Raw genomic sequence first — 26,597 nt, 5'->3', positions numbered from 1 at the left:
GCAATGCGGTTGTCGTCTGTCTATGGCAGAGCTGAAAGTAACTTCCATTCTGATGTGTATCGTCACGTCAGAACCCCCATGGGTGGGGTCAGGGCAGTGGGTTGGCGGTGGGGGTGTGCTAGGGCAGTGCAGTGGTCCCTCGATTTACGGGAGGGCTGTGCTCCCACGCGCCCTTGCGCACCTTGAATTTGGCATAAGTCAGGGGGCAGCTTTTTCCCCAGCAGAACACACGTTCTGCAGCCAGGAAGCGGCAGGCTCACCTAGGGCTCCTTTTGGAAAGGTAAGTCGTGGAGCTGGGGGCGCAGCTGGGGAGGGTTAAGCCTGGTGGTGGGGTAGGGCTGTGGCGGGGGGCAGGGGAGTTGAGCCTGGGGTGGGTTAGGCCTGCAGGGGGATGGGAGGTGGAGTTGAACCAGGCCGGGGCAGGTGGGGTTTGAACTAGACTCACTTGGTTTCCCGAACTGGGGGTTGTGAAGAAATTCCAGGGGGGGCGTGAGGTGACCCTGCCTCCCATCATTCCCTGCACCCCAAGAAAGAGCCGGCCCTTGCTTCCAGCTCTCAGCCCCTGCTGTTTCACGCGGGTGACCCAGCGCAGCCACTCTGAAAAGCAGGCAGCCGGTGAAGACCCACATGGAACTAGCTGCGTCCTGCAGAGGGGAGTGAGTGTGGGCTGGGGGGAGGAGGAGGATGGGTTAGGTGCCTGGCTTTGGGGCAGGAGGGGAGGGACTTGGGTGGGCAGCTCAGGCAGCTGACACATGGCTGGTCCCGGCAGCATGGGGGCTCGGGCAGGCAGCTAGGGCAGCTGGACGACTGGCCCTGGCAGTGCAGCAGCTCGGGCAGATGGCCTGCAGCTGGTGGGTGGGCAGCTGGCCCCGGAAGTGCAGGGGTTTGGGTGGGCGGCTGGCCCCGGTAGCATGGAGGCTCAGGCGTGTGGTCCAGGGTTGGCTGGTGGGTGGTTCGGGCGGCTGGTGGGCCAGCAGCTGGCTCTGGGCAGCGGGGGTTCAGGCAGGCGGCTCGGGTGGCTGGCCCATGGCTGGTGGGTGCTCGGGTAGTTTGGCTCCGGCAGTGCCGCGGCTCAGGCAGGCGGCTGGTCCCAGCAACACAGATGGCTGGCCCGTGGCTCGGACAGGTGGCTCGGGCAGCTGGCCCATGGCTCAGGTGGGCGGTCCCGCCACATGGGGCTCGGGCAGGCGGGCACCCCTGGCAGCATAGGGCTTGGGCAGCTGGCCAGCTTAGGCTGCGCCAGGCACCCACCAGGCGGGGGCTGTGCCGTTAGCCTGGATGATCCATAGTGGGTCTCCTAGGATTTCCCAACGCGTGAAGAAAATGCAGCAGCATCTTTCACATGAAATCCATTCGCTTCTGCTCTTTCTGGCTTTAAATTATGTTTTTATTAAATTTTTGGACCAAGGAAAACTATTTGTGCTTATTTTTAACTTTAAATAACATTTTATATCAAGTTTTTGTGTTTATTTTAAATTACAGATTGTTAAAAGGGGGTTGGATGATGGTAAAGAAGGGTGAGGGTTTCTCAAAACTCAAAAGCGGGGGCGTGATGCCGAAAAGTTGGGAACCGCTCACACACAGGGGGTGGTGAGCCAGGCAGTGGGGGGCGGGGTTTGAACCAGGGCAGTGGGGGAGTTTGAGCCGGAGTGGCACATGGGGGGTTTGGACCAGACCTGGGGTGGAGGGGTTGAGCCCAAGCCATGCATGAGGGCTGGTGAGCGGGGGTGTGCCAGATCCGTGAGCGGGTGGTGAGTGGGGCTGGGGAGCGTTGAACTGGGGCAGCGTGGGGCTCAGGGGGTCGAGCTAGGTCCAGGCGGGGGGAGGGGTGGGATTTTGAGTTGCACTCAGCTCATATTAGTGTGAGTTAAGTGCAACTCAGAATGGCGCATTTCGAGGGTTTACTGTACGTGTAAGAAACTGGACTCGGGGGGGAGAGCAGCCGGGGCACATGAGAGAGGGCTGGGGGCGTGGGAGGGGAAATTCAGAACGGCAGTGGGTTGGGGGTCTCAGGAGTCAGGGCAGGGGAGGGTCACTCAGGTCTGTTCTGTACTAGCACAAGCCGTCCCTCACCGTCGGCCCTGCTCTTCGTATCCATGCGGCGAGGACTATGGACACGCACTGTACACAGCACCCAAAACAGCCTGCAGCTGCGGAGAACAGATCCAAACCCCCGTCTCTGTAATACCGGGCCCGGGCAGGTGGGAGTGAGACACCACCACTCCACTGGAGAGCGCCCAAGGGCTCAGCAGGCTTCCTGGGAGCTGCTGCTTCAGCATTGGCACTAGCAATTCACTTACTTTGCTATTCCCTGCAACGGGGCACCCCACTTCTCCCCTGCATCTCGCAACATGGGGCGCGCCTCACGCATGGCTCAAAATGCCGAGTAAGAGCCGTGAGAGGGAACCAGACAAGCTCTGCACTCTCACAGGCTAACAGCAAAAACACCTGGTCGCCGTAGGTGAACACTTCTCACGGGACAATCACTCCCTATCCAGCCTCTCCAGCCTCATCCTCTGTTCCTCACAGGATACCATCACAACACTTTCTAAAGGCAAGTCTGGGACCTGGTAAATGCGTTACTCTGCTAGACACGACAAATCACGAGAGGAGCCCTGATTCTGGCTTATTACAAAAATCTGCAACCCCCTAACAGCTGCCCCGTCTGCGCTCCCCCCGCCGCGGCATTGCCTTCCTTTCTCACTGCAGAGATGGCCACAGGCCACTTCCCTTCAAATGCGCCCTTGAAATGGGTTAGTCACGTGTGCTAAATGAACTATTCCACCTTGCACTTGCCTGTGACTGTTTCCCAGACCTGAAGAAGAGCCCTGTTCGTCAACCTCACCAGCAGACATGGGTGGTGGCTGAACATGCCCCTCAGGGATGATAGCCCCTGGCCCCCTCACTCTGCCTGACCAGAGCACACCTGCAGCTACCCACTGGCCCCTACCCCACCCCTGGCAGTGGACGGGCGGGTAGGCATCTCAGCTGAAGGCCTCCAACCCCAGGGCTGGGCAGACGGCATGGCCAGAGCCCTGGAGGCCCTCAACAGCCCCCAGCCAGGGTGCCTCAGCTTCTGGCACAAAGAGACCAGGAAGGAGTCTGGGGGTGGGGCAGGGGCACATCAGGCTGTTTGGGAAGGCAGAGCCATTGTGACTTTGATACTCACCACCAGTGCCAACAGAAGGTCGCCAATAAATCCATTACCTCACCCACCCTGCACCCTCAGGACACAGCAGAGATTTGTGTGGGAAGCAAAGAACTAGCCAGCCAGGTGGATGACTGGCCAGGGAGCGTATGACGGTACCTCCGGTAAAGGCTTCGCAGGCTTACAATGGAGTCCTCCAACAAACTCAAAGTTAGGCAGGAGAGGGCGAGGGAATTCAAAGTCCCAGTAGGTTCGGATCAGCCATATCTCTGCTTTGCCCATCGTTTCACACAGCGTCGTGGGCCTTCCTGCAAGCAGAAGCGAGGGAGTTAGAACGAGCCACAGGAGCTTTGTCTGTTGAAACATACCAGCCCTGCATCTGTGACCTGGCACACCTGGATGCTGTTCAGTGGCACTGGGACCTAGTGCAGAGGTGCTCACACTGGGAGGCATGAAATTTCAAAAGGGTGGGGCTGCACAGTTGTTTTCCCCACACAGGGGCCCTCCACTGCTTCCCTGTAGCTTCTGTGCACAGCTGTCCTGCGCTTACGTGCTGTGCTACCTGCCTCCCTGACCCCGCAGTCTCTGCCGTTGCCAGAGGGCCACATCACTTCCAGTATCTTCCCCATCCCCTGGGAGCACTGGAATATCCCAACCACACTGTCAGCATCTCCCAGCAGGAGCAAGCTGGGACTCACGTTTTGCAGGGGCAGTTGAGTGGGGGCGGGGTGAGCTTTTACTGGGATGGCCCCTTGTTTCAGCAACCCAGAGACAATCTAGGGGTTTTTTTTAAGTGCAATTATGTTGACCTTTTGTTCAACGTTAAAGGATGCCTGGAGCTACCTGGGACAGCTGGAGAAGTAGTTGGACGGGTTCTTTAAGCATGAATTTTCTGCTTTAAGGGTTGCCATGGAGGGCTGAAGATGTTTTGCAGATGTTTCTGAGACTTTTGTTTCCTCCGCTCCATGCAGAGCACAAGGGTTAAGTAGTGAGCAGGAGCTGAACGGCTGGGGAAGATGGCAGGGCAAGTTCTTCAAACACCAGCCCCTGCTCTCAGCAGCCCTACTCCATTCCAAAGAGCAGTTCCATTCCAGTCTTGTCTTTAGACTTTTAGGTGCCTTTGTTTGTCAGCTTTTACACAAGCAAGCACAAAAGCCATTCGTTCCTGTAGTAGCTTAAACATAACAAAATTATTTAGCAGGTGATGAGGCTCCACCAGCCTCCTCTGTGCCCCCTGGGCTACCATTGCCAAGAGTGTCCGGAGCATCAGTTCCGGAGCAGGGGCCCTAGCTAATTGCAGGGACAAAAAAATGGGGCCCAGTGCAAAAGGTTTGCTCACCCCTGGTCTAGTGAACGGAGCTGAGACTTGGTGACCCCAGGTTTTTACCCCAGCTGTGCCATCGCCCTGGTGCATGGCCATGGCCAGGTGACCACAACTCTCTGTCCCCGTCCCGCTGACATCTGCACACCACTGTGTCGCTGATTTACCTCAACCTGGGTTTGTACAAACGGCACATCCGTCTCTCTGGCATTGCCTAGAGCCTGTTCTAGTCAGCTCTGCTGGGGGTGCCAGATTTTGGGAAAACTTATGTGGGACAGGCAGCCCCACCCGCAGGATCCCCAGCCAGGGCTGCCTGTCCCGCATAACATCTCCAAAACCTGGCACAGGGCTGCAGCCCCACAGCTGGGAGCTGGCTGGAGTGCCAAGCCACAGGCTCCCTGGCTGGGGGTAGCCAATGCCCCACTCGCAGCTCTGCCGTCGGGAGCTGAAAGCGACATGGAGCCTGGCTGGGGAGACAGGGGTCCCTGCTGCACAGCCCCGTAGCTGGGAGTGGCTGTGTACCAACTGCCTTTGCTGCAGGCACCCCAGTCAGGGGGTAATTTTCCCGCACATCGCGGGGTGTCCGGCAACCTTAGATCTAGCAGTTAATTGGTTCCTGTACTGGTGTAACATGACCCAATAGACGTGTCTGCAGAAAATAACTGCACTGCCATAAAGTTACACCATTAGCCAAATCCCTACAACTGTGTGTTTACACCAGGCCTTAGCCTGCAAACGCTTCAAGGGCGGGACTATGGGTTTGTCCAGGGCTCAGCAAGGGGACAGAAGCGACTACTCTCAGACAAAGCATCGAAAACGCTGTCTACCATCTCAGTCACACTGATCACAACTAAGACTGTCCATGGTGCCCCCCTACCCCGTCCCGCCATGATCAGAGCCGGATGTATTTTGACAAGATTTTCACACACCCGTAACACCATGATGCAGTAAACGTTGCTCATGGCATAGGTTAACTATGATGCAATGGGGTGTTAACCATGTTGGTCCCAGCAGGTCAGGGACGAGGCGGGTGAGGTCATGCCTCCTACCAATAACTTCGATTGAAGAGCGCAACAAGCTTTCGAGCTACACAGGTCTGGAAAAGGTCCAGGCTACATAAGTATGTTGATTTAAGCTGCAGAAGTGTTTTCATTTGAATTTGTCTCCTCCAACCTCTGCACTGAGTTGGGCTGGGATGCCTCTGTAAGAACCAAACCCTGTCCTGGGTGTTCTGCTAAAGGTGGCAATAAATTTGACAGCAGTCTCACCACCTGCTCCCCTGCTGGGCAGCTGGAAATCCCGTAGGCATTGGCTTTTATTTCTGCACAGACACGGTTGGAAAACAGTTCAGCGCTGACAACATTACAAAGACCGCTCACTCATCAGACCTTAGCACTGCCGTATTTTGCTGGACCAAGCATTCTGTTGGGCTCACAGTGCTTATCCACACCTTTAAGGTGCATTGAGGTCCTATAGGCTAGCTAAATGCTAGGGACGTCCAACATTGTTAGTGGCATGATCTTTTTCAGATGGGCCAAGGAGAGCCCACTGAGACTCAGGGACTTGGCTGGGGGGCGCTTCTGGCCTGGGGGAAGGGCATTGGCTACCTTCTGTCTGATGTTTAATTTGCTATGATCACTTATTGCGTTACTGATGTTGCAAGGGGAGGCAGGTTGCGCTGCACGAATGCCTTGTCCATCTAGGCCTCAAGCCTGCACCTACATCTTTACACAAGGACGTTGTATGAATGCACAAGAATTTCAGAAGCTCCCACCTCACAGGGTCCTGGAGCTCATGCTCCAGCCCGACCCTGAACGCCTACATTGCAATTAACCAGCTCCATCACCCTGTGGACCCAAATCAGCTGGCATGGGACAGCTGCAGGTTTTTAGCTGCACATTGGAAACATATCCTGTCTTAGGGTCAAGTTTGCAAGAGGTATTGCCCAACAATGCAGCTATTTGGCAGTTTGGAATTTCTAGAAGTGCCTGTGCAAGTTAAGTGCTGAAACTTGTAGGGACACACCTACACATGGGCATTTGTTAATCCAGCTCAGCACCTGACGTACCTTTCCCAGTCTGGTCCTTCGTCACTTTCAAAAAGGGGACTTCAATGTGCTTGAAAATTTTACACATCGATGGCACATAGTTATTGTCTTTGCAGGGCAGATGGACAAACCGGGGAAATATAGACCAGTCAGCTGTACCTCAGTCCCCAGAAAAATCATGGAGATGATCTTCAAGGAATCTATTCTGAACCACTTGGAAGAAGGGAAAGTGATCAGAAGTAATCAATATGGATTCACCAAGGGCAAGTCATGCCTGACCAATCTGATTAGCTTCTATGATGAGGTAACTGGCTCTGTAGACATAGGGAAGTCAGTGGATGTGATTATACCTTGACTCAGCAAAGCTTTTGATACAGGCTCCCACAACATTCTTGCCCATAAGCTTAGGAAGTATGGATTGGAAACATGGACTGTAAGGTGGATAGAAAGCTGGCTAGATAATAAGGCCCAACGGATAGTGATCAATGGCTCAGTTTCTGGCTGATGGTTGTTTTTAAGTGGAGTGCCCCAAGGATCGGTTCTAGGGACAGTATTGTTCAACATCTTTGTCAATGACCTGGATGAGGGGATGGATTGCACCCTCAGCAAATTTGTGGATGACGCTAAGCAAGGGGGACAAGTAAATACATTGGAGGGTAGAGATAGGGTCCAGAGTGACCTAGATAAATTGGAGGATTGGGCCAAAAGAAATCTGATAGGGTTCAAGAAGGAAAAGTGCAAAGTCCTGCACTTGGGACGGAAGACTCCCAAGCATTTTCACAGGTTGGGGACCAACTGGCTAAGTAGCAGTGCAGCAGAAAAGGACCTGGGGATTACAGTGCATGAGAGGCTGGATATGAGTCAACAGTGTGCCCTTGTAACAAAGAAGGCTAATGGCATATTGGGGTGCATTAGCGAAGCATTTCCAGCAGATCTAGAGAAGTTATTATTCCCCTCTGCTCAGCACTGGTGAGGCCTCATCTGGAGTATTGTGTCCAGTTCTGAGCCTTGCAATATAGAAAGGGTGTGGACCCATTGGAGCAGGTTCAGCAGAGGGCAACAAAATGATTAGTGGGCTGGAGCACATGATCCATGAGGAGAGGCTGAGAGATTTGGGCTTATTCAGTTTGCAGAAGAGAAGAGTGAGGGGCAATTTGATAGCAAGCCTTCAGCATCCTGAAGGGAGGCTCTAAAGAGAAGCTGTTCTCAGTGGTGACAGATGGCACAACAAGGAACAATGGTCTAAAGTTACAGAGGGAGAGGAGTAAGTTGGATAATAGGAAAAAGTATTTCCCCAGGAGGATGGTGAAGCACTGGGTTGTGTTACCTAGACAGGAGGTGGAATCTCCAGCACTAGAGGTTTTTAAGTTCCGGCTGGACACTGTCCTGTCTGGGATGACTTAGTCAGGGTTGATCCTGCTTTGGGCAGGGGGCTGGACTAGATGGTCTCCTGAGGTCCCTTCCAGCCCTAGGATTCTATGATTCTATGATTCAGGTTACCTTTCACATCAGTTCCAAAACTCAAGACCTTGCCAACAAGGAAATGAATATTTAAGGTCACACCTCTTACATTGCCCATTTAATATACATTATTCTTATAATCTACAAGGTAATTAATATATCTTCACATTCTGGCTCCAATTCAGGAAAGCACTTATGCACATTCTCAAGGCCCAGTGATTTCAAGTTAAAATACGTGCTTAAGCTTGTACCCTTCTTGGCTACATCTACATGAGAATCCTCTGTGGAGAAAGATCGCTGTCAGCAGAGATAATCCAGTAAACCACCTCTCGGCAGAGTGAAACTACACAATAAAGCAGATTGCTCTTGCAATCCATTCTGTCGACAAAGAGCAACCACATGTGCTGGCCGCGCTGTCAACAGAACTGGCCCCCACAACCTCAGAAGTGCAGAACTCATGGAGGGCGAGCCCTTCCTGGACTGCTGGCCCCACACGTCCTTAAAGGGCTACTCCCCTGACCCACGCTCCCTGCCCATGCGGAGGCTTGCGTACCGAGTGCAGGGCTCCATAGCTGTATGAGTGAGATCCCATTCTTACCAGACTGCAACCATACCAGAGCAGCCCCTAAGGAGAGCAGCGTGCAGCCCCCAGCCAGCGAGTACATGCGAACAGGATGCACATCTGGGAGGCCCCATGGGAGAGTTTTGCCCATGCTCCCTATGGCCCTTCCCAGGGCACCCTCAGAAGCCCTCCAGCCCCACACCCCTATCCCCCAACACTCCGCCCTTCCTTCACCTGCTCTCAGACTCCCACCCAACAAGGAGGGACACGGGGGGTGATGCATAAAAATAAACTTTTACTTAAAAAAAACAGAACTTGTGCAAAAATAAACTGTGGTCAAACAACTATTACAAGTGCCAACGTGTCCCACTATGTATAGATGTGGGAGCTGGGGGACACCTGAAATGGGACGGGGGCCTTAAGCGGGGGCAGGTGTGGAGGGCCGTGGGCCATCTTGGCCATGGGATCCCCTCTCACCTCTTGTGTGGACTCCTCTCCAGGGCTGGGAGCCTGGGGAGGTAGGGAGATGGGGGGGGGTACCATGGGGGGGCTGGGAAAGGCAGGGGGATGGGGGAGCAGGGGGGCTGGAGAGACCCGGGGCGGGGTGGCGTGGGCACTAGCCATGTCCATTGCTCACCACAGGGCCTGGAGGAGGACACGGGGCATGGGGTCAGGGGGACCACGGGTGAGGGGACAGGAGTGGGATGGGGAGCACCATCTCTGGTGGGAGGGGAGCCATGGGGGGTCCATAGGCGGGGTGTTTTGGGCCAGCCAGGCCTCCGCCAGGTCCAGCAGGTGGTCAGCCCAGGCCAGCCAGTGGTCAGAGGCCCCTGCCTGGTCCCAGTGCTGCATCTCTTCCTGCCACAGCCGCCGCTCGGCAACGTCATTGTGCTGTGTATGCCCATCGGATGTCCTCTTCCAGGTGGCAATGTCCCTTCAGGGCACAGGCACACCCTGCCGGCGGTGGGTTGCTGTCTCCCCGGGGTGCTGCTCAAGGTTATGCCGGCGTGGCTCTGGGTCCTCCATGGGGCTGCCTGGGTGCGTGGCGGGGGTGGCCTGGCCCTCAGCTGGTGGCGCTGTTGGGGGAGAGGGGACATCCTTCATGCAACACTCCCTCAGGCCCTGCCCCACACCCCTGTGAGCAGCAGCCCTCACCCCTGGATCATGGGATGGAACTGTGCTGGGTGCACGTCCATGACCCCCACACGGTGGGCCCTGCCAAGCAGGGAACATGTGGTGTCATGGGAACCAGCCTGACCGCTGCCCCCACCAGCCCAATGGGCAGCTATGGAGGGGTCCTGGCATGGCTGGTGGTTGGCCCAGGTGCAGCCACACCCTCCCCGGGGCCTCTTCATGCTCATGCAGCCCACGGTGCTGCACATTGCCTGGGGTCAGGCCATCAGCCTTATGGCTATCCTGCTCCCAGCTTTGGTGGGGCCTGGCTGGTCCCCCCCAACACCAGGACCCAGGGGGTCCTCAGGATCCCCACGCTTGCCCCGGGGCTGCCTGTTGGGTGTGGGTGGGACGCACTACCATGGACAAGGGTGCACGGGCTGAGCCCCTGGTGCAGGTGCCTGCCCAAGCCCCATGGCTCACCTCGCCTGCTCCCCCTAGCCTGGCTCTGTGCCACCCAGGAGGCACTCACTGGATGGTCCTGTGAAGAGGTCCAGAGAAGCCTGTGCAGTGGTGGTGGCACTGGAGGGGCCTGACTCCAGGGTTATGGTGAGGGTGCCCTGGTTTGACTCAGGGTCGGAGGGTGGGTCGTGGGCTGGCTCCGGCAGGGTTATGGGCACTGGGGACACCCCCTCCATTAGGGGAGCCTCTTCCTTGGTGTCTGCACTTCTGGGGGCCCTGCCATCACCCCCAGGGAGATGGTCCGGCTCCCGGTAGTAGGGGCAGCTGGCCAGGCCTGCCCCTGACTTCCGCCTCGCACCCCGTGCCCACACGTACCCCAGCAGAGTTCCTTCACCTTCACCCACACGTGTTCGAGGTCCAGGCAGGGCTGCAGTGTTCCACCAGGGCTTTGGCGACGCAGGAGTAGCCCAAGGCGTTGCGGCTCTTGGTGCTTGGGTCCAACAGGACCGGCTAGTCGGCCTAGAGCGAAAACAGGTCCTGGATCTTGGGACCGGACCCGCACGCTTCCTGGTGCCCCTTGGCGCTTCAGGGGAGCCATCTTCTTCGGCCTGGGAGGAGCCAGGAGGTTCTGGGGCAGCCTGAGCCATTTTTAATAGTGGTTGGGGGTGGCTGCTGGGTGTGCTGCTGGCTGCCTGCAGCAGGGCTGGAGCCACACCTCCAGCTGCCCACCTGGGGCTTCTGAGGCTGCTTGGTGCTTTAAGCATGGCCAGAGGCTGGGGGCCATAGAGCCGGATGGCGCCATGGAGCACCTCTCTGTCGACAGAAGCGGCCTGGGAGCGACTACACGGCACTAGTACACTGTTGACAGAGGCGTTATATCTCAGCGGGGAAAGGCATAATGCCAGAAAACTCCTGACGGAGCTGTGCGGACATAGCCCATGAGCAAGGGCACTTTACTGAACTGCTGGCTTGACTTTACTCTGTGTCTCACTAATTACATACTTCCCAGACAGAGAGAACTAAGAATGCAGAGGCAGTTAATTGAAGATCAGTAGTAAAGCTTGGCCCCTGCTTGCTTAAAAGGAAGCAGGACTCTGCCCACATTCAGGGTGTTTAGCTGACAATTTACACTCTGTGAACACAAGTTTCTAAATAAATTTAGGCTCAGTGGAAATGTTTCCATAACGTTAAAATTCATTTGAAATGTAAACAACTTATCCTTAAGGAATCTCTGCTGTCCTGCAGAACTGAGCTCACTTGGAAAAACCAGGAAATGAAATGGATTGCAAACATTTAGAGAAATGCAAACATTGATCCAATATTGAAAAGAAATGCATCTAGAATTTCTTTCAGTATTAATATCTGACCTTGCAGCTGACAGTGCTCGGTGATCTTGAAAAAATCAGGCCACTTAGGCACCTAAATCCAGCCCCTAGTTGGGGCCCCCAGTGTTTAAACTCATGGTCTGGGCAAAAAAGCTATGCCTGTGCCGTTACCGTCTCACCTAAGACATCACTGTAATACTGATTCCACTCATCCGCCCAGAAATACCACAAACACACATCGTTGTAAATATAAAGCAGCAAGTTTGTCATCTTCTCCATGAAGAACATCTTGTCCGTCAGGCCCCTCATGCGGGCAGGCACGTAGGAAGGAGGGGCTGGAAGCCCCCCACACAGCCGCTCCCATGTGTTCCCTTCAGAGAATCGGAAAGTATAGACAAAAGGGATTTCAAGCAACTCTGCTATCAGCTCTCCGCCCAGAAAAATCGGGTCTGAGATTAGAATGTCAAAACCGGCTTGCCGTAGCTTTGCCATCAGCCTGGGGTCACGTACGGCGCTGTCACAGATCTGCTTGAACGTCTGGGCAAAGAGATCCCTAGACTCTTTCATTTTCCAAAGGCGCTCCCAGAGAGCCAGATGGTGGAGCTCATGCATCCACAGTTGCCGGAAACGCTCCAGTGTGGCCTCCAGGGTCTCCTGGGTAAAAGGCACTGGCAGGACCTCGAAGTCAAAAGGGGAAGAGGACTCGTTGTAGTCAATGACCAAATTTACTGAGGGCACCAGCACAGTCACCTGGTGGCCCCGTAGGATGAGTTCCTCCAACACCAGTTTTATGCTGAGCCAGTGACTGGCACCAGTGGGCCAGACCAGCACCTTCCCGCAGGATCCTGAGCTGCAGCAGCATAGGTAAATCCACAGCACAGGCAGAAGCAACTCCTTCAACGCCATGGCTGCAGAGTAGCCGCTCTCGGCAGAGCTAAGCTGAGTTCCAAAGTCCTCCATGTAAACGCTTCCAGGCACAGCCCTCGAAGGCCGCTCGCTGAGCGTTCCAACCTTGGTATAACGTCACTTCAGTGCAAAGCCACCGGACGTGGCAAGAGGCTCTGCAAGTGCCAAACTCTGATGTGGATTATCTATGGCTCTCCTGCAGGGGAATCTTACCCTCCTCCCTCTGCAGAGCAGCTCTTCCTGTAATGCACTGGGTGGAGAAGGAGGCTGTGGAGGCCCCTGAGGCCTCTCTCCAAGGACAAGAGAGCCATCCACCCTTGGAGAATAGGGCGAGTGGCCGACAGCCATGGCAGTCCCTGAGGCAAGGGGGAACGGGGGGCAGGCCCAAGGGCATTCAGCCCTCGGTGCCACCTGGACTGAGACACGAAGCCCACACACACTTCCTCATAGCTGCGTACAGTGGCATTTCCCCCTCTGCCTCCCCCCAGTCCATAGGTCTGAACAGGACACAGATCAATCTATTGTCTTTCCAGGAGAAACTGCATCACCCTTACCACCCAGCCTGCCCTATTCACAAACCACTGGGCCACAGTCAGGCCCAGAGCTTTTGGCCCTCACAAATCAGTCATCACGCCCCTCCCCTGCCCCAGCCTTGAGCATTTGCACCTGTTTTCATCAGTCAGAGGGAAGGAGCTTAGGACCCCAGCCTCTCTGATTAGTGCTCTCCCCAGCAGCTCAGGGAAAGCCTCTGTGGGATCAATCCATTAATCCTCTTATAGGGGGAAGTTTCTCTTCTCAGGGAAGAAGGCTGACAAACACCCAGCTTCCTTGCTACCTCGCTTAAGGGCAAAAGCTGTGTCTGGTTTGTTCTCAGACCCTCCCCGCTCCCCCAGAGGACTCTGTTTTAACTCCCTCTATCATGATGCTAAAACAATGTTGGCAGTAACTTCTCGCTGGCACCAGTTAGGTATGTGGCAAGCTGAAAGTGCCAACTGTCCGCAGAAGTAACTACTACTTCGCCTGGACCTCTTGTTTGACATGAATATGTGCTTTACAGATGCCACAGCTTTAAAGGAAATTCCCACATACATTTCTAAGACACTTGTTCTTGGTGTCTTATCTTAATCGCTCTGGCTGGCTCAACTCCTTATCCAGGCTGCCTCCTTCCACTGTGACCATCTGATTTTCTTTTCAAGGTGGCCTCTCAGCTCCTGAACTCCTTGCTGCAGTTCATCTCGGGCAGGAGTTCCAAGCCAGTCTGAGCTTTTTTTTAACCTCCCCTACTTCATGGAAAACCTCCTGGCCCATGACAGTCAGGTTGTTCACCTCACTGATCTGGCCAGTTATTGCAGACTGGGGGAGTAGCATCTCCAGACTGTCCAGACTCTTCGCAGTTGCTGCTCCAATAGATTTCACCTCTGCCTGCAAGTCATCCCTCAGACCACATGGGGAAGCCTTCAGATGCTGCTTTCATTCCTTTTGCAAAGTCTCCAATCGTTCTACATCTTGATTTACTTTCTTTTGTCCTTCTTCCCTTTCTCTGAGCACTTTCATTATTTGTCTCATCCGGGTTCAACGCAGAGGCCAATGTATAAGCTCTCTGAAAACTGGAACCCATATTTTGCCATGAACAGCTAAAGTTCAGGGTCTGTTGAGCTGTTTCTGTTAGCAAGAGAACTTGAGAACAGAGACAGGTATCTCATTGAAACAAGCAACCCTGTTTACTTATAAAGTCGGAATCAGACAGCAGGAGGCAATATCTTTGTCTGCAGTTTCAAATTTTCCAGGCAGCACTCTGATCAAAAAACTGTCTACAGAGATGTTTTTTTTCCCTCAAGGCCATCTTCTCAAACATGCTTACTCATTTGTCTCCTGGGCTTTCTGTTCTTTTTCCATAATCTGCTTCTCTCACGCACCCAGACGTAATCCAATCCAACCTATCCCCTGTTGCAGGAGACTGTTGTCAAATCACAAAGGAACACTTTGGTTTCATGTGGCAACTCCTATTTCATCCTTGGTTTGGGCCTAGCCCTTGACATTTTAGCTGTCTGGTTCCATAAACAAGTTGAACTGGCTTTTTAAACAGATTGAGAGGCAGCTGCTACCCCCACTAGCTTCAGCAAAGTTTAACACAGTCTCTGGTTGTATTTATGACTTGCACCTCACTAAATTAGTGAACTTGTCCTCACAACTTCCCTGGGTGAGAGTGCAGGGTTGTGTCCCCATGTATAGATGAAGACTGAGGCACAGATAGCCCAAGGCCATCTTTTCTGTATTTGTTTTCCATGAGTGGTGTGTTAAAAAAAGAACACATAGCTATACCAGAATAAATTCCAGCATGTACTCAGTTATGTTGACTTCAAGGTGTCTCAAACCCACATAACTTACTTCCCTTTCCACATGGGAAAAACAATACCTTTAACTTGTTCCACCATCTTCAGAGTGGGACCATTTTATCCACTATAGTATAGTGAATGCAGTACATGGAAATTTGGCCACATTCATGGTAAGTGGTCATCAGGCTAGCTAAAATCATGCCTCATTACGGATATTTCCAGATGAGATAGTGCTAGATTAGAGAGGTTCAGCCTGTACAACTTTTATCTACAGACAAGCCCTAGGTGACTTTGCCCAAGATTATCTGGGGAACATTTGACAGAGCATGAACAGATGTGTCTGGAGTCCCAGGGTAGCATCCTATTACTGGACCAACCTGCTGTACGGCAAGTGTGGGCCCACATTTTTGATGTTATGGTATAGACTCAGTCTTGGCAAACAAGCACAGTTGTACCTAAAACATTGCTGTAGTACTGCCTCCATTCTCTCCAGAGAACCTGGTGAAACAGGGTATCCTGGCAAACATAAAAGAAGATATTTTCCAACCTGTCCATGAAAGACGTCCTGTCCATCAGTTTTCCCAGGTTGGTAGGCACGTAGCAAAGTGGGATTGGAAGAGCCCTTCCCCCTTAGCCCCTCCGCTGTGTTCCCAGGCAAGAATCGGAAAGTACAGACAAAACAAATTTCACACAACTCTGCTACCAGCTCACCACCTGGAAAAAGAGAGTCTGAGATTATAACGGCAAACCCGTCTTGCCGTAGCTTTGCCATCAGCCTGGGATTCAGCACCGCACCATCACAGGTTTGAGTAGACCCCTTCATCAATGATGACGTGCTTTCCATCACATTCAGCAGGTCCTCCCAGCGGGACAGATGGGGAAGCTCATACAGCCATAGCTGCAGAAAGTCCTTGATTACAATGGCCGTGGTTTTGTTCGTAAAGGGCACAGGCAGGACCTCAAAGTGAAATGGGGAAGAGGACTAGTTGTAATCGACGAAGAAATTTGCTGATGGCACCAGAACAGCCACCTCATGGCCCCATAGGACAAGTTCCTCCAGCACCAGTTTTATGTTGAGCCAGTGACGGGCATTGGTGGGCCAGACCAGCACCTTCTCACAGGATCCTGAGTCCCAAGAGCATATGTGAACTCACAGCACCACAAAAAGCCACTTCTTCCACACCATGGCTGCACAGTGGCAGATCTCCTCAGAGCTAAACTCCATTCCTAAATGCACCGTGGAACCATTTCTGAGCACAGCCCTCAAAAACTGGATGCTGAACGGTCCAATATTGATATAAAGTCATTTCAGCGGACAACGACCATACATGGGGACAGGCTCAGCTAGTACCAAATCCTGTTCTGGATCACTGAGGGTCTCCTTGGAGGATGAAATGGGTGGGTTCTTCTGCTGGATTGAAAACAACTCGCTCTTTCTGCTAGTCAGCTATTGTTATACAATGCCTATTTTCAGATCTGCAGGAAAATTATAGTCTTTGAATTGCAAACTACAGTCAATGTGAGTTTTTCCATGGATTTCAGGGGGTTTTGCATCAGGAACTCATTACCAGGCCTTGACCCTGTAACCACTGGTTTCTCTTTCACCAGTCATGACTGTCACTCATGATTTGTGACAGACGGACAAATAGTTTTGCAGATGCATTTGGGTGGGTCTCTGGAGTGTGGAAACACTTGTCCTGCATGTGCACATATGACAGTGGAGGGATGGCTCTGTGGTTAGCACACTGGTCTGCTAAGCCCAGGGTTATAAGCATAGTCTCTGAGGAGGCCATCTCTTGGTCGGGGCAGCCCACTAGCCCCACCAAGAGCCTGGTAGGATGTCACAGAATCAGCAAGAGGCCTGGGTAATTTGCATGGAAACCCAATGCCTCCTTGCTTGCACAGAGGGATTTAGAGCTGTTCCCCAGCTGTGGTGTAATCTGACCTTTTATACTTGATAAAACACACTTTTGTTTATTATCAGGCCCAGTGTAAATAATTGTGACTTGGTGGGGAAGCAACCAGTCGTGCATACCTATCTGTCATTGATAAAGAGGGCAAACGTGAGCCCTCTTCGTGTAAAACTTTGACACAGAAGTAGATGGCTTTATTTGGCGTTTTGATCCCTTCTGGGAGTTGGTTTCCTGGGTGTTGAGGCCTAGAACTGCATCCTCCCAGAGCTGAAGTGGCTCTGTATTTGCATTGCTTTTTTTGAGGGTGGGGGGTGGGGGGCAGTAATCCCAACTCTCTGCCTTGCCAGGGGAGACTAGAGGAACTGGCCCGGCAGGCTAGGGTGGTGGGGAGTGCCAGAGAACAAGAAGCTGGGAGTGAGCGGCAGATCAGCGCACTTTGGCCGTATCGTTAGTTCCCACGTGCAGAAGTAGGAAGGGTAGTGTTCTGAAATTACGGTATTATTCTCTAAATAAACAGTGCAAAATTCTCTGACACAGCGCCAATGGTTAACTCGGCTTGCTTTCCCTGTCTGACCTGTACCCTGGTCAGGGGCAAAGATCTTGTGGCCACCAACCATTGTAATTCAGCCAGATCCCTAAGGAGTATATCTTGCTCATGAAGCAAGTCCCCTCAAGATCACAGAAATTTCTGCCCCACTATCCTTCCATGCAGGGAGGTCTTGACCATTTACCCTGACAGACTTCATGTGTCTGCTGCCTAGAGTTGACTTAGCCAGCTTTCCAAACCCTGTGTAATAAGAAGCCACTCTCTCGAGAGCAGCATTTTCATGACTTACTTGCTGTTTATTCCAACCCTCTGCCCCTCAGCAACAGGCATGTGTGGCTCAGGCGATCAGTGGAATTGTAGTGACAGCATTTTTGGGGCTGGGAGATTTGGGCAGAGGTGGATAGTAACTAAGCAGAAATATTTCGCTGCACTACCCAAGTATATTTTTTTCAGAATTTGTACTTTATTCAAGCAATTTATTTTCATGACATTTGAACTTTCACTGACTTTTTATTGTTTAGAAAATGCTGTACATTTTATTCACCTACCATGTCTGAAAGTATTTAGTTAATTACTTTCATTGCCCCACTAGCAGTTGTTCAAGCCAGTATTCCTAATTGCTAAAGCACAGCTGCACCTGCTTGTTATCCAATATCATGCATTGGCAATTTAAAAAAATAACCAAACAGCACAATGACCCTTCCAAAGAAGAACCTTTTTAATAGCGGCATCAACACCTTTGCATTCAAAAATAGTATCTGTGCAGACACTACCAGCCCTAGTGACCAAGGCTGCTGCCCAAGGTGATGTGCTGAGCAGGATGCAAATGAAAAGTCTCATGTGACTTTACCTGCAGGCCAGCCAGGGAGGTAGGAAGGGAAATCCAGCATTTCAGCCAAAGGTAGGGAAGACAGCAGAATTTAGTCTGTCTCAGGTAATTCCTCTGCTCCAGTGGCAGAAGCAGCAAGGTGGGTGTCCAGGACAGGAGCTCCCCATTCTCCCTGCAACAGAGGGCCCCCTGCAGAAGCCCTATGCGAAGAGGGTGGGGCAAGATGTGCTGGAAGAGGCTTGGGGAGGCAGCTGAGGCTTCTGGAGGTTGAAGAAATGTGAGTGTGTTGGAGTGGAGGGGCGGTATGAGTGTGTGTGTGTGTGTGTGTGCGCGCGCACGTGCACACGCTGGCTGGGGTTTGGATTAACCCTACTATCTGGGTGTGTGTTAATTTGGAGTAGGTCTGGGTCCACCCCCACCCCCTTTTCCTCTTAAGCCCCACCGGGGGACTGAGGAGGAGGACTGAGCTCCAAACTGGGGAGTGGGGTGTGACACTTGAGTTTCTGAGCTGGGAACCTTTCAGTTGCACCCCCTCCTCTATCAGCAGTTTGTCCTCCTGTCTTCCTGCTTCCCTGGCTGGTTTAGAAGCTTTTCTCACTTTTCGGGGTGGATGGGGGGCTGCTGCTGCTGCTGCTTCCCCAGTGTGAGGCAGGTGGGTAGGTGCAGAAGAGAGAACTGTTACAGAAATCAGCTCTCCCAGGAGTCCCCTAAGGAAATGAGTCACAGTGGGTGATGTCTGGCTGGAGGGCGGAAACACATTTACCTTTCATTCAGTTCTTGTTGACCTAGCCACACCCTCAGGTTTAGTACACCTTCTCCCTGCAAGTTGTATTTATCAGTAGGGTGAAATTTCTCCGGTTAGGGGGCCTTGTTAAACCCCCCTGACCTGCAAAATTTTTGAGCACAGTGTTATTCTTGCATCAAGATTGGGAATAAGGATTTTCTTTGTGCCCATCTTAACCTACAAGCCTTCTTAATTCTCTGAAAGGATGAGGTGTGATTGTCGTGACTTGCAATTTCAATGAGGTACTTAAACTCAGAGGAATTTAATGGAATATAGGTTCTGCCCCATCCCCTCTGCAATGTTTCACCCTGGCTGTTCTGGCTCATAACAAGGCTTGGTGGAATGCATTTTTTATTTTTTATAACTTTTATGTAATACGTTTTAAGCTTTTCGTCTCTTTATAATTTTGAAGGTTGTGGAAAATTATGGAGGGAGGTCTGATCATTTTTAATGATAGATGAAGCTGAGATGCAAAGACTTCAAGCTTTAAAGCTGCTAAAACCCAGAGAGACAACGTGGGTGAGGTAATATCTTTTATTTTGAAACAGCTTTGGTTGGTGAGAGATGAGCCCCTTTGAGCTTCACAGACCTGGAAAAGAACTCTGAGGAGTTCCAAAGGTTGTCTCTCACCAGCCATATTCAGTCCAATTAAAGATTTACTTTGCTCAGTTTGCGGCTCTCACTGTGGCACCAATATAAGTACAACAAAACAGCGAAATCCACTACATCACGTCAAGATATACAAAATAAACCTCCTAATACCAGACATGATTTGTTAATTTAGTTATTCATTCACTTCTCCACGTATTCATTCACATATCCATTTGTTACAAGCCCAGTTTAGAAGTTTATATCAGTGAATTTTTACTCTAACAAGTTCTCAAGCCACATTTTTCTTGCTTTCCCGAGCTATAACTTAATTATTACTGTTGGAAATATTTCAGGATTGCTTAGTACAGTGAAATCAGCTGATTTCTAAGTTATTTGGCTGCCCCTCCAAAAAAAAAATTGCTCCAAAACCTTAGACATTTGAGGTGCCTACGTATCCCCTGGAATGACAGACAGTTAAAGTTGCCTTCCCCAGCGCAACACAATCTGAAATGGCACCACTGGTGAGTCAGGAGTGGCAGCTGCTCAAACAGTAGAGGTAGAACCAACTGAAGGGCGAGTGACTCCCTCAGATTTTCCTCACCCGCTGTTTCATTTCACAATCTGATGCTATTCCAGTACAACAGCCTGCCTTCTGTGCGTCATACCAGGGGGAAGATATTTAATTCAAGGGTAGGGAACCTATTTTGGGTCAGGGTGACAGTCCAGGTTCTCTTACAAGTGAGAAGCAAAAACAAAAACCAAAACAAACAGAACCTTCACTGATGTGGCCCCCAGTGGAGAAGAAGAAATACATTCCCCTTGCACACGAGCACCTCGGAAGGACCAATGCTGAGGGGAAGCCCTGAGTCTCAGGAGGCAGATCTAGGCAAGCCAAGGGCTACATCCAAGCCCCTCCCTGCCCCGGGCCTTAGGTTCCCCATCCCTGATTTAAGCTAAAATAATCCATTCTCCATGTAGCTCTTAAAGAAAGGGCTTGGCCAAGAAGGACTTTGACAACTCCCTTTGCAAGGGGGAGAGACAGTAACCCTTTACTCAGAGGAGCAAGCGACTATGCAGCTTCCAAGAGAAATGGTGAGGGGAGGGCACCATGCCTGGGACTGGGGGGACAGAGGGGCACCAAAATGCAAGTTTTACTAGGGCACCATTTTTCCCTATGGCTCGACTCTGAGAATTTCTAAAATCAACTGCTCCAAGGTTGAACAACCATTTTTGTAATTAATCTATGGCCCCTGTTTGTCTCGAGAGACGGCGGTTAGCAGTGGTGGTGAGGATCTATGGGCAGCGTTTGAGTTTGCAGCTTCACTCGTGGCTTATCCGTCCAGTATTGGATTTGCACAGTCGATTGCAATAACTGCCTGTCAGTCTATTTCCGAGTTCGTGAGTCTGAGCGCTTTTCCTTCAAAGATGAAGCTCTTCTGTGTGGCTTGCACATATAAGCTGTGTCTACACGTGCACGCTACTTCGAAGTAGCGGCACTAACTTCAAAATAGCGCCCGTCGCGGCTACACGCGTCGGGCGCTATTTCGAAGTTAACTTCGACGTTAGGCAGCGAGATGTCGAAGTCGCTAACCTCATGAGGGGATCGGAATAGCGCCCTACTTCGACGTTCAACGTCAAAGTAGGGACCGTGTAGACGATCCGCGTCCCGCAACGTCGAAATTGCTGGGTCCTCCATGGTGGCCATCAGCTGGGGGGTTGAGAGATGCTCTCTCTCCAGACCCTGCGGGGCTCTATGGTCACAGTGGGCAGCAGCCCTTAGCCCAGGGCTTCTGGCTGCTGCTGCGGCAGCTGGGGATCCATGCTGCAGGCACAGGGTCTGCAACCAGTTGTCGGCTCTGTGGATCTTGTGTTGTTTAGTGCAACTGTGTCTGGGAGGGGCCCTTTAAGGGAACGGCTTGCTGTTGAGTCTGCCCTGTGACCCTGTCTGCAGCTGTGCCTGGCACCCTTGTTTCGATGTGTGCTACTTTGGCGTGTAGACGTACCCTCGCAGCGCCTATTTCAATGTGGTGCCGCGCAACGTCGAAGTTGAACATCGACGTTGCCAGCCCTGGAGGACGTGTAGATGTTATTCATCGAAATAGCCTATTTCGATGTTGCTACATCGAAATAAGCTATTTCGATGTTGCCTTCACGTGTAGACGTAGCCATACTGTCAAAGGATGGTGTCATAGCAATCGTCGCCAGGTATTTCAACCTGATGATGTAGCTTCCCAGGATTTTTGGATCTATGTTGAATTTTTTCATGGTGTTTTCGCACGTATCCTTGAATCTTAGCTGTGGTCTTCCTCTTGTTCTCAACCCACATGACAGTTCACTGAAGAGGATTTCTTTGGGAAGACTTTTGTCACCCAGTCTTCTCACATGACCAAGCCAACGTAGTCTTCTGCTGTTGAGGATTGCTATGAGCCTGGGTATGCCAGATCTTGACAGGACATCTGCATTTGAAACTTTATCTTGCCAGTTGATATTCACAATTCTGTGGAGGCAGTGAAGGTGGAAGCAATTCAATTTTTTTTCTCCTGGTTTGAGGAGGTGGGCCAAGTCTCAGAACCATATAGCAGGTTGCTCAATACACATACCTAGTAGATTAGTATCTTTGTTTTCAAGGTCAATTTAGGATTGTTCCATGCTTATTTCGCAAGTCTTCCAAAAGTAGTAGCTGCCTTCCCGATTCCGATGTTCAGTTCTTCATCCATGGATAGGTTTGTGGTGACAGTAGATCCAAGGTAACAGAATTGTTGAACCACATCTAATGGGCTGTTATCCAGAATGGCATGGGGCTGCTGACGTATACCTTGAGTGAATACAACAGTTTTCTTCATGCTTATGTAAAGAGAAAACAACTTGCAGGCTCTGGACAGAGAATCCATCGGTGAATGGAGTCTGTCTTCACTATGAGCTACGAGAGCTGCATCATCTGCGAAGAAGAGTTCCCTGATGAGGACTTTCTTGACCTTGGTTTTGGCCTTGAGTCTAGCCAGGTTGTAGAGAGCGCCATCTAATTTTGTGTGGAGAAATACATCACTGTGTGAGTTTTGAAATGGGCAATCTAGTACAACTGAGAAGAATATGCTGATGAGGGTAGGGGCAAGACCACTGAACCTCTTAGGATCCCCCTGAGTTCTCCCACGGCCTCTTCAGCTGCTGGGGGTGGCATCACGAGTAGCTCTGGGAGCTGTCCTTATTCAGAAATGTCAGAGTAGGACATCAGGGTCTCCTCTCCACAACTCCTTACAGCATCAGTCTGCCTGACACTGCATTCCTGGCGCAGGACAAAACAGGGACAGTCTTTGTTCCTCAGAAGGAGCAGCACATTCACCTGTTAGATACTTCCCAAAAGGAGAGAGGTGCCACAGAGATCACAAGACAGAGCAAGCGTTTGAGGATACTGGCAGAAGCCAGTTCTGTTGAGAAAACAAATAGTAGCAACTACACCGCCTCTTTACCTACAATAAAAGGGAGCGGGGAAAGAAAAGTCATATTCTATAATGCTTTTCTGCCTTGGGGTTTGTTTTGTTATGTTTTGTTTTTTGAAAAAGCCCTTTTTTCCCAAAAACCCCCAGAGCAGTCACACAGCCAAGCAGGATAATCCGAGAAAAGAGGGCTTTTCCATTAAAATAATTACACCAGCTCTGCACATGACTTTTGCTGGACTCGTCTCCCACCTTTTGAGGTAGAAAAGAAATGTGTGTGAACAGCTACTCTCAGCTCAAGTGAAGGCTCCTTTTGCAATGCCGTGGCCTTGAATTATGGCTCTTAATTAGAACTCTGCATTTCACAGTACTGTGGGGCGGGGGTGAACGCCATTTTTCAACTTTTAATTATTTTGACATTAGGATGTCAGAAAAAGTATCAGCGAAAAAATATATAGTGCAGACAGAGCCTTAGGATGAAAGATTTTTTTTCAACAACACTGGGCATGTCTCCTGACAAAAGTTGCTTTGCAGTGTGTGCCCTCCAGGAAAGCCCACAGGGGAAAAGAGGGGAAATGGATATCTACTGGAGAATGCAAAAAGTCAGGACCGTCAGGATATTAGTGATCCACACTCAGATACTGAGGGATGCCTAGAGCATCCTACACATGAGGTTATATGCGGGAGAGACCACAGCATTGATAGATCACGGGAGCGTCATCACGTTCATTGCAGGAAAGCTGATGAAGTATAATCAGTTGCTACAAGCAAAAGGCAGGGGGTGACGTGTCCATGGGTCAGTTAGTCACTGCCTCGCCATCATGGTGAAAACAGAAATCCAGGAGAACGCTACTGGGTTAAGGGCAACTGTAGTCCCTAAACTCTGATACCCAGTGCTCCGAGGGAGAGATTTCCCAAGATTTGTAACCTTACTCCCAGAAGGGGGATTGGAGCAAGTGGGAGACTTTAGAGTTAGTGAGGCATCCACACTAGACTCTCAAACGTGGATATTTTCTGAAATAGCTCCAGATCTGTTCCCCACCTCCAGGATGTTCCAAATATCAAAAAAAGAAAGGGCGGGAGTTGAGGCGTTGGGATCCCAGATACTAACCCAAAGCCAGAAGACTGCTCTCCTGAGCAAACAGATCAGGACAGCTAAAGAGGAGGCTGCCCCAGGGGAAAAGACAGCTGAACATGACCCCCATTAGAATTTCTTCATACCAAAAGAGGTGATGGAAACCAGTCCTCCAGAACTCTTGCATATTAGCCACTACACACGTGAGCTAGGACCTGAGGGCTCCTGCCCCCATGGGGAAGGGACAGCTGAGTTCCCTGGGTCTGAGATAGCCCTAACTCCGTATTATGAGAATAACAGCACTTCCTCGCCACCCAGGGGATAATTACATTGCAGATGGTGAGATGCTCAGATCTTGTAACAACACAGGACAAATACAGACCTGAAATAGAACTAGAACAGATACCATGCATGGATGGAGGGGGTTGGTGTAAGAGTTACGTGTTCTTATATGTGACACTAGAGCTACATCTGCACGTGAAGCCTACATCGAAGTAGCTTATTTCGATTTGGAGACGTCGAAATAGGCTATTTCGATGAATAACGTCTACACGTCCTCCAGGGCTGGCAACGTCGATGTTCAACGTCGACGTTGCGCAGCACCATATCGAAATAGGCGCAGCGAGGGAACGTCTACACACCAAAGTAGCACACATCGAAATAGGGATGCTAGGCACAGCTGCAGACAGGGTCACAGGGCGGACTAGCGCTTCCGGGACAACAGCTAGCCGCTCCCGTAAAGGGCCCCTCCCAGACACTCTCAGCCTTCACAGCACGCGGTCTGAGGAGCCATAGGTACACAGACCCCGGGCGACGCAGGCATGGACTCCCAGCAGCAGCAGCAGCAGCAGCCAGAGGTCCACCCAGCCCTCCCGGCAGGAGCAGGGCTCGCCCTGATCCATGCCATGCGGGAGGCAGCTGAGCACCTCCTTGCTACACCGGAGGAGGAGCTGCCCCCAGGGCAGCAGGGCTCAACCCCCAACCCTGCAGCACCCCGCCCCCCGCCCCCGCCTCACACACTGCCGCCTGTGGAGCTACCCCACCAGCACCGACTGGTGGGAGCGGCTGGTGCTTGGGGAGTGGGACGACGACCGCTGGCTCAGGAACTTCAGAATGAGCCGGCAGACATTTATGGAGCTGTGCCAGTGGCTCACCCCTGCACTCAGGCACCAGGACACTGCCATGCGGCGTGCCCTCCCTGTGGAGAAACGGGTCAGCATCGCTGTCTGGAAGCTGGCCACTCCCAACAGCTACCGATCCGTGGGGCAGCAGTTTGGTGTTGGCAAGGCCACCGTCGGGGCTGTCCTCATGGAGGTAAGAGGACCCATGGGGGAAGGGCAGAGCAGGGGCGGGGGGCCCGGGCAGAGGAGGGCGGGGTAGGGGAGGGGAGGGGAGGGCAGGGCAGAGGAGGGCAGGGCAGGGCAGGGCAGGGGAGGGGAGGGGAGGGCAGGGCGGGGGAGGGCAGGGCAGAGCAGGGCAGGGTGGGGGAGGGGAGGGCAGGGCAGGGCCACGCACACCCTGCTCACCCCTCATTGGTGCTCTCCCATGTGCTTTCCCTGCAGGTCGTACGCGCCATCAACGCCCTGCTCCTCCACAGGCTCGTGAGGCTGGGGGACCCAGATGCCACCATCGCGGCCTTTGCCACACTGGGCTTCCCCAGTTGCTTCGGGGCTCTGGATGGGACTCACATCCCCATCCGCGCCCCGCATCATAGTGGAGGACGCTACATCAATCGCAAGGGCTACCATTCTGTGGTCCTCCAGGCCTTGGTGGACAGCCGGGGCCGTTTCCAGGACATTTATGTGGGCTGGCCTGGCAGCACCCACGACGCCCGGGTTTTCCGGAACTCGGGCCTGTGCCGCCGGCTGGAGGCGGGGACCTACATCCCCCAGCAGGAGATCCCTGTGGGGGACACCACCATGCCCCTCTGCGTCATCGCAGATTCGGCGTACCCCCTCCGGCCCTGGCTCATGCACCTGTACACGGGCCATCTCTCCGCCAGCCAGGAGCGCTTCAACCAGCGCCTGAACCACGCGCGCCAGGTGGTGGAGCGCTCATTTGGCCGCCTGAAAGGACGCTGGAGATGTCTCCTCACCCGCCTGGATGAGGGCCCCACCAACATCCCCCAGATTGTGGGTGCCTGCTGCACCCTGCACAATTTGGTGGAGAGCAAGGGGGAGACCTTTTATCAGGGCTGGGCTGTGGAGGCTGGCAGGGCCGACCTGCAGCCACCTGCTGCCCCCAGTTGCCAGGTGGACCCCGAAGGGACCCAGGTCCGGGAGGCCCTGCGGGCCCACTTCAATGATGAGGCCGCGGGGTGAACTCTGCCAGGCCCCACACTGCCCACCCCTTCCTCCACAACACTCCCTACCCCTATGCCCACACCACAGAGCACCCAACCGCCCCCCCCCACACTTTTCCAGGACAAATGACAGCACGCACGTGTGGCTGAACTTAAACTGGTTTTTCTTTTAGAACTTTTTTTTTTAACTATAATTAAAACAAGAACAAACTATATACAAGACCTCTTCTAACAAAAGTATTCTGTACAAATAAAACAATAATAAAAAAGATTGCATAGAATGGATATGTTCTTCAATAAAAAGAAAACCAGGGATTATAAGGAAGGGGAGAACTATTTACATGGGGGCGGGGAACGGGGCAAAAAGGGGGCACAAATAAATGTCGCAACAGTCTTATAAACTATATACGGGGGGGGGGGGGGGGGCCACGTCCCGGGCCC

The 26,597-nt window shown here is 52.3% G+C and overlaps 1 protein-coding gene across 4 annotated transcripts in view; it reads right to left on the bottom strand.

Moving 5' to 3' along the window:
- LOC142012883 (UDP-glucuronosyltransferase 2A2-like) overlaps positions 1 to 26,597 on the bottom strand; it is a 52,847-nt gene that overhangs the window by 8,053 nt on the left and 18,197 nt on the right. For 2 of the 4 annotated variants that reach the window (XM_074993884.1, XM_074993886.1), the window contains exon 2: positions 3,308 to 3,456. In XM_074993884.1, the coding sequence (XP_074849985.1) occupies positions 3,308 to 3,430 (123 nt within the window). In that variant the 5' untranslated portion in view covers positions 3,431 to 3,456. Of the gene's footprint in view, positions 1 to 3,307; positions 3,457 to 3,991; positions 4,418 to 11,618; positions 12,346 to 26,597 lie in introns of those variants that run through there. The other 2 variants (XM_074993883.1, XM_074993885.1) reach the window with 2 other exon arrangements.

This window comes from Carettochelys insculpta, chromosome 4 (genome assembly GCF_033958435.1).
Source record: "Carettochelys insculpta isolate YL-2023 chromosome 4, ASM3395843v1, whole genome shotgun sequence".
Lineage (NCBI taxonomy): Eukaryota > Metazoa > Chordata > Testudines > Carettochelyidae > Carettochelys > Carettochelys insculpta.
This window is presented reverse-complemented; position numbering and strand designations above follow the sequence as displayed.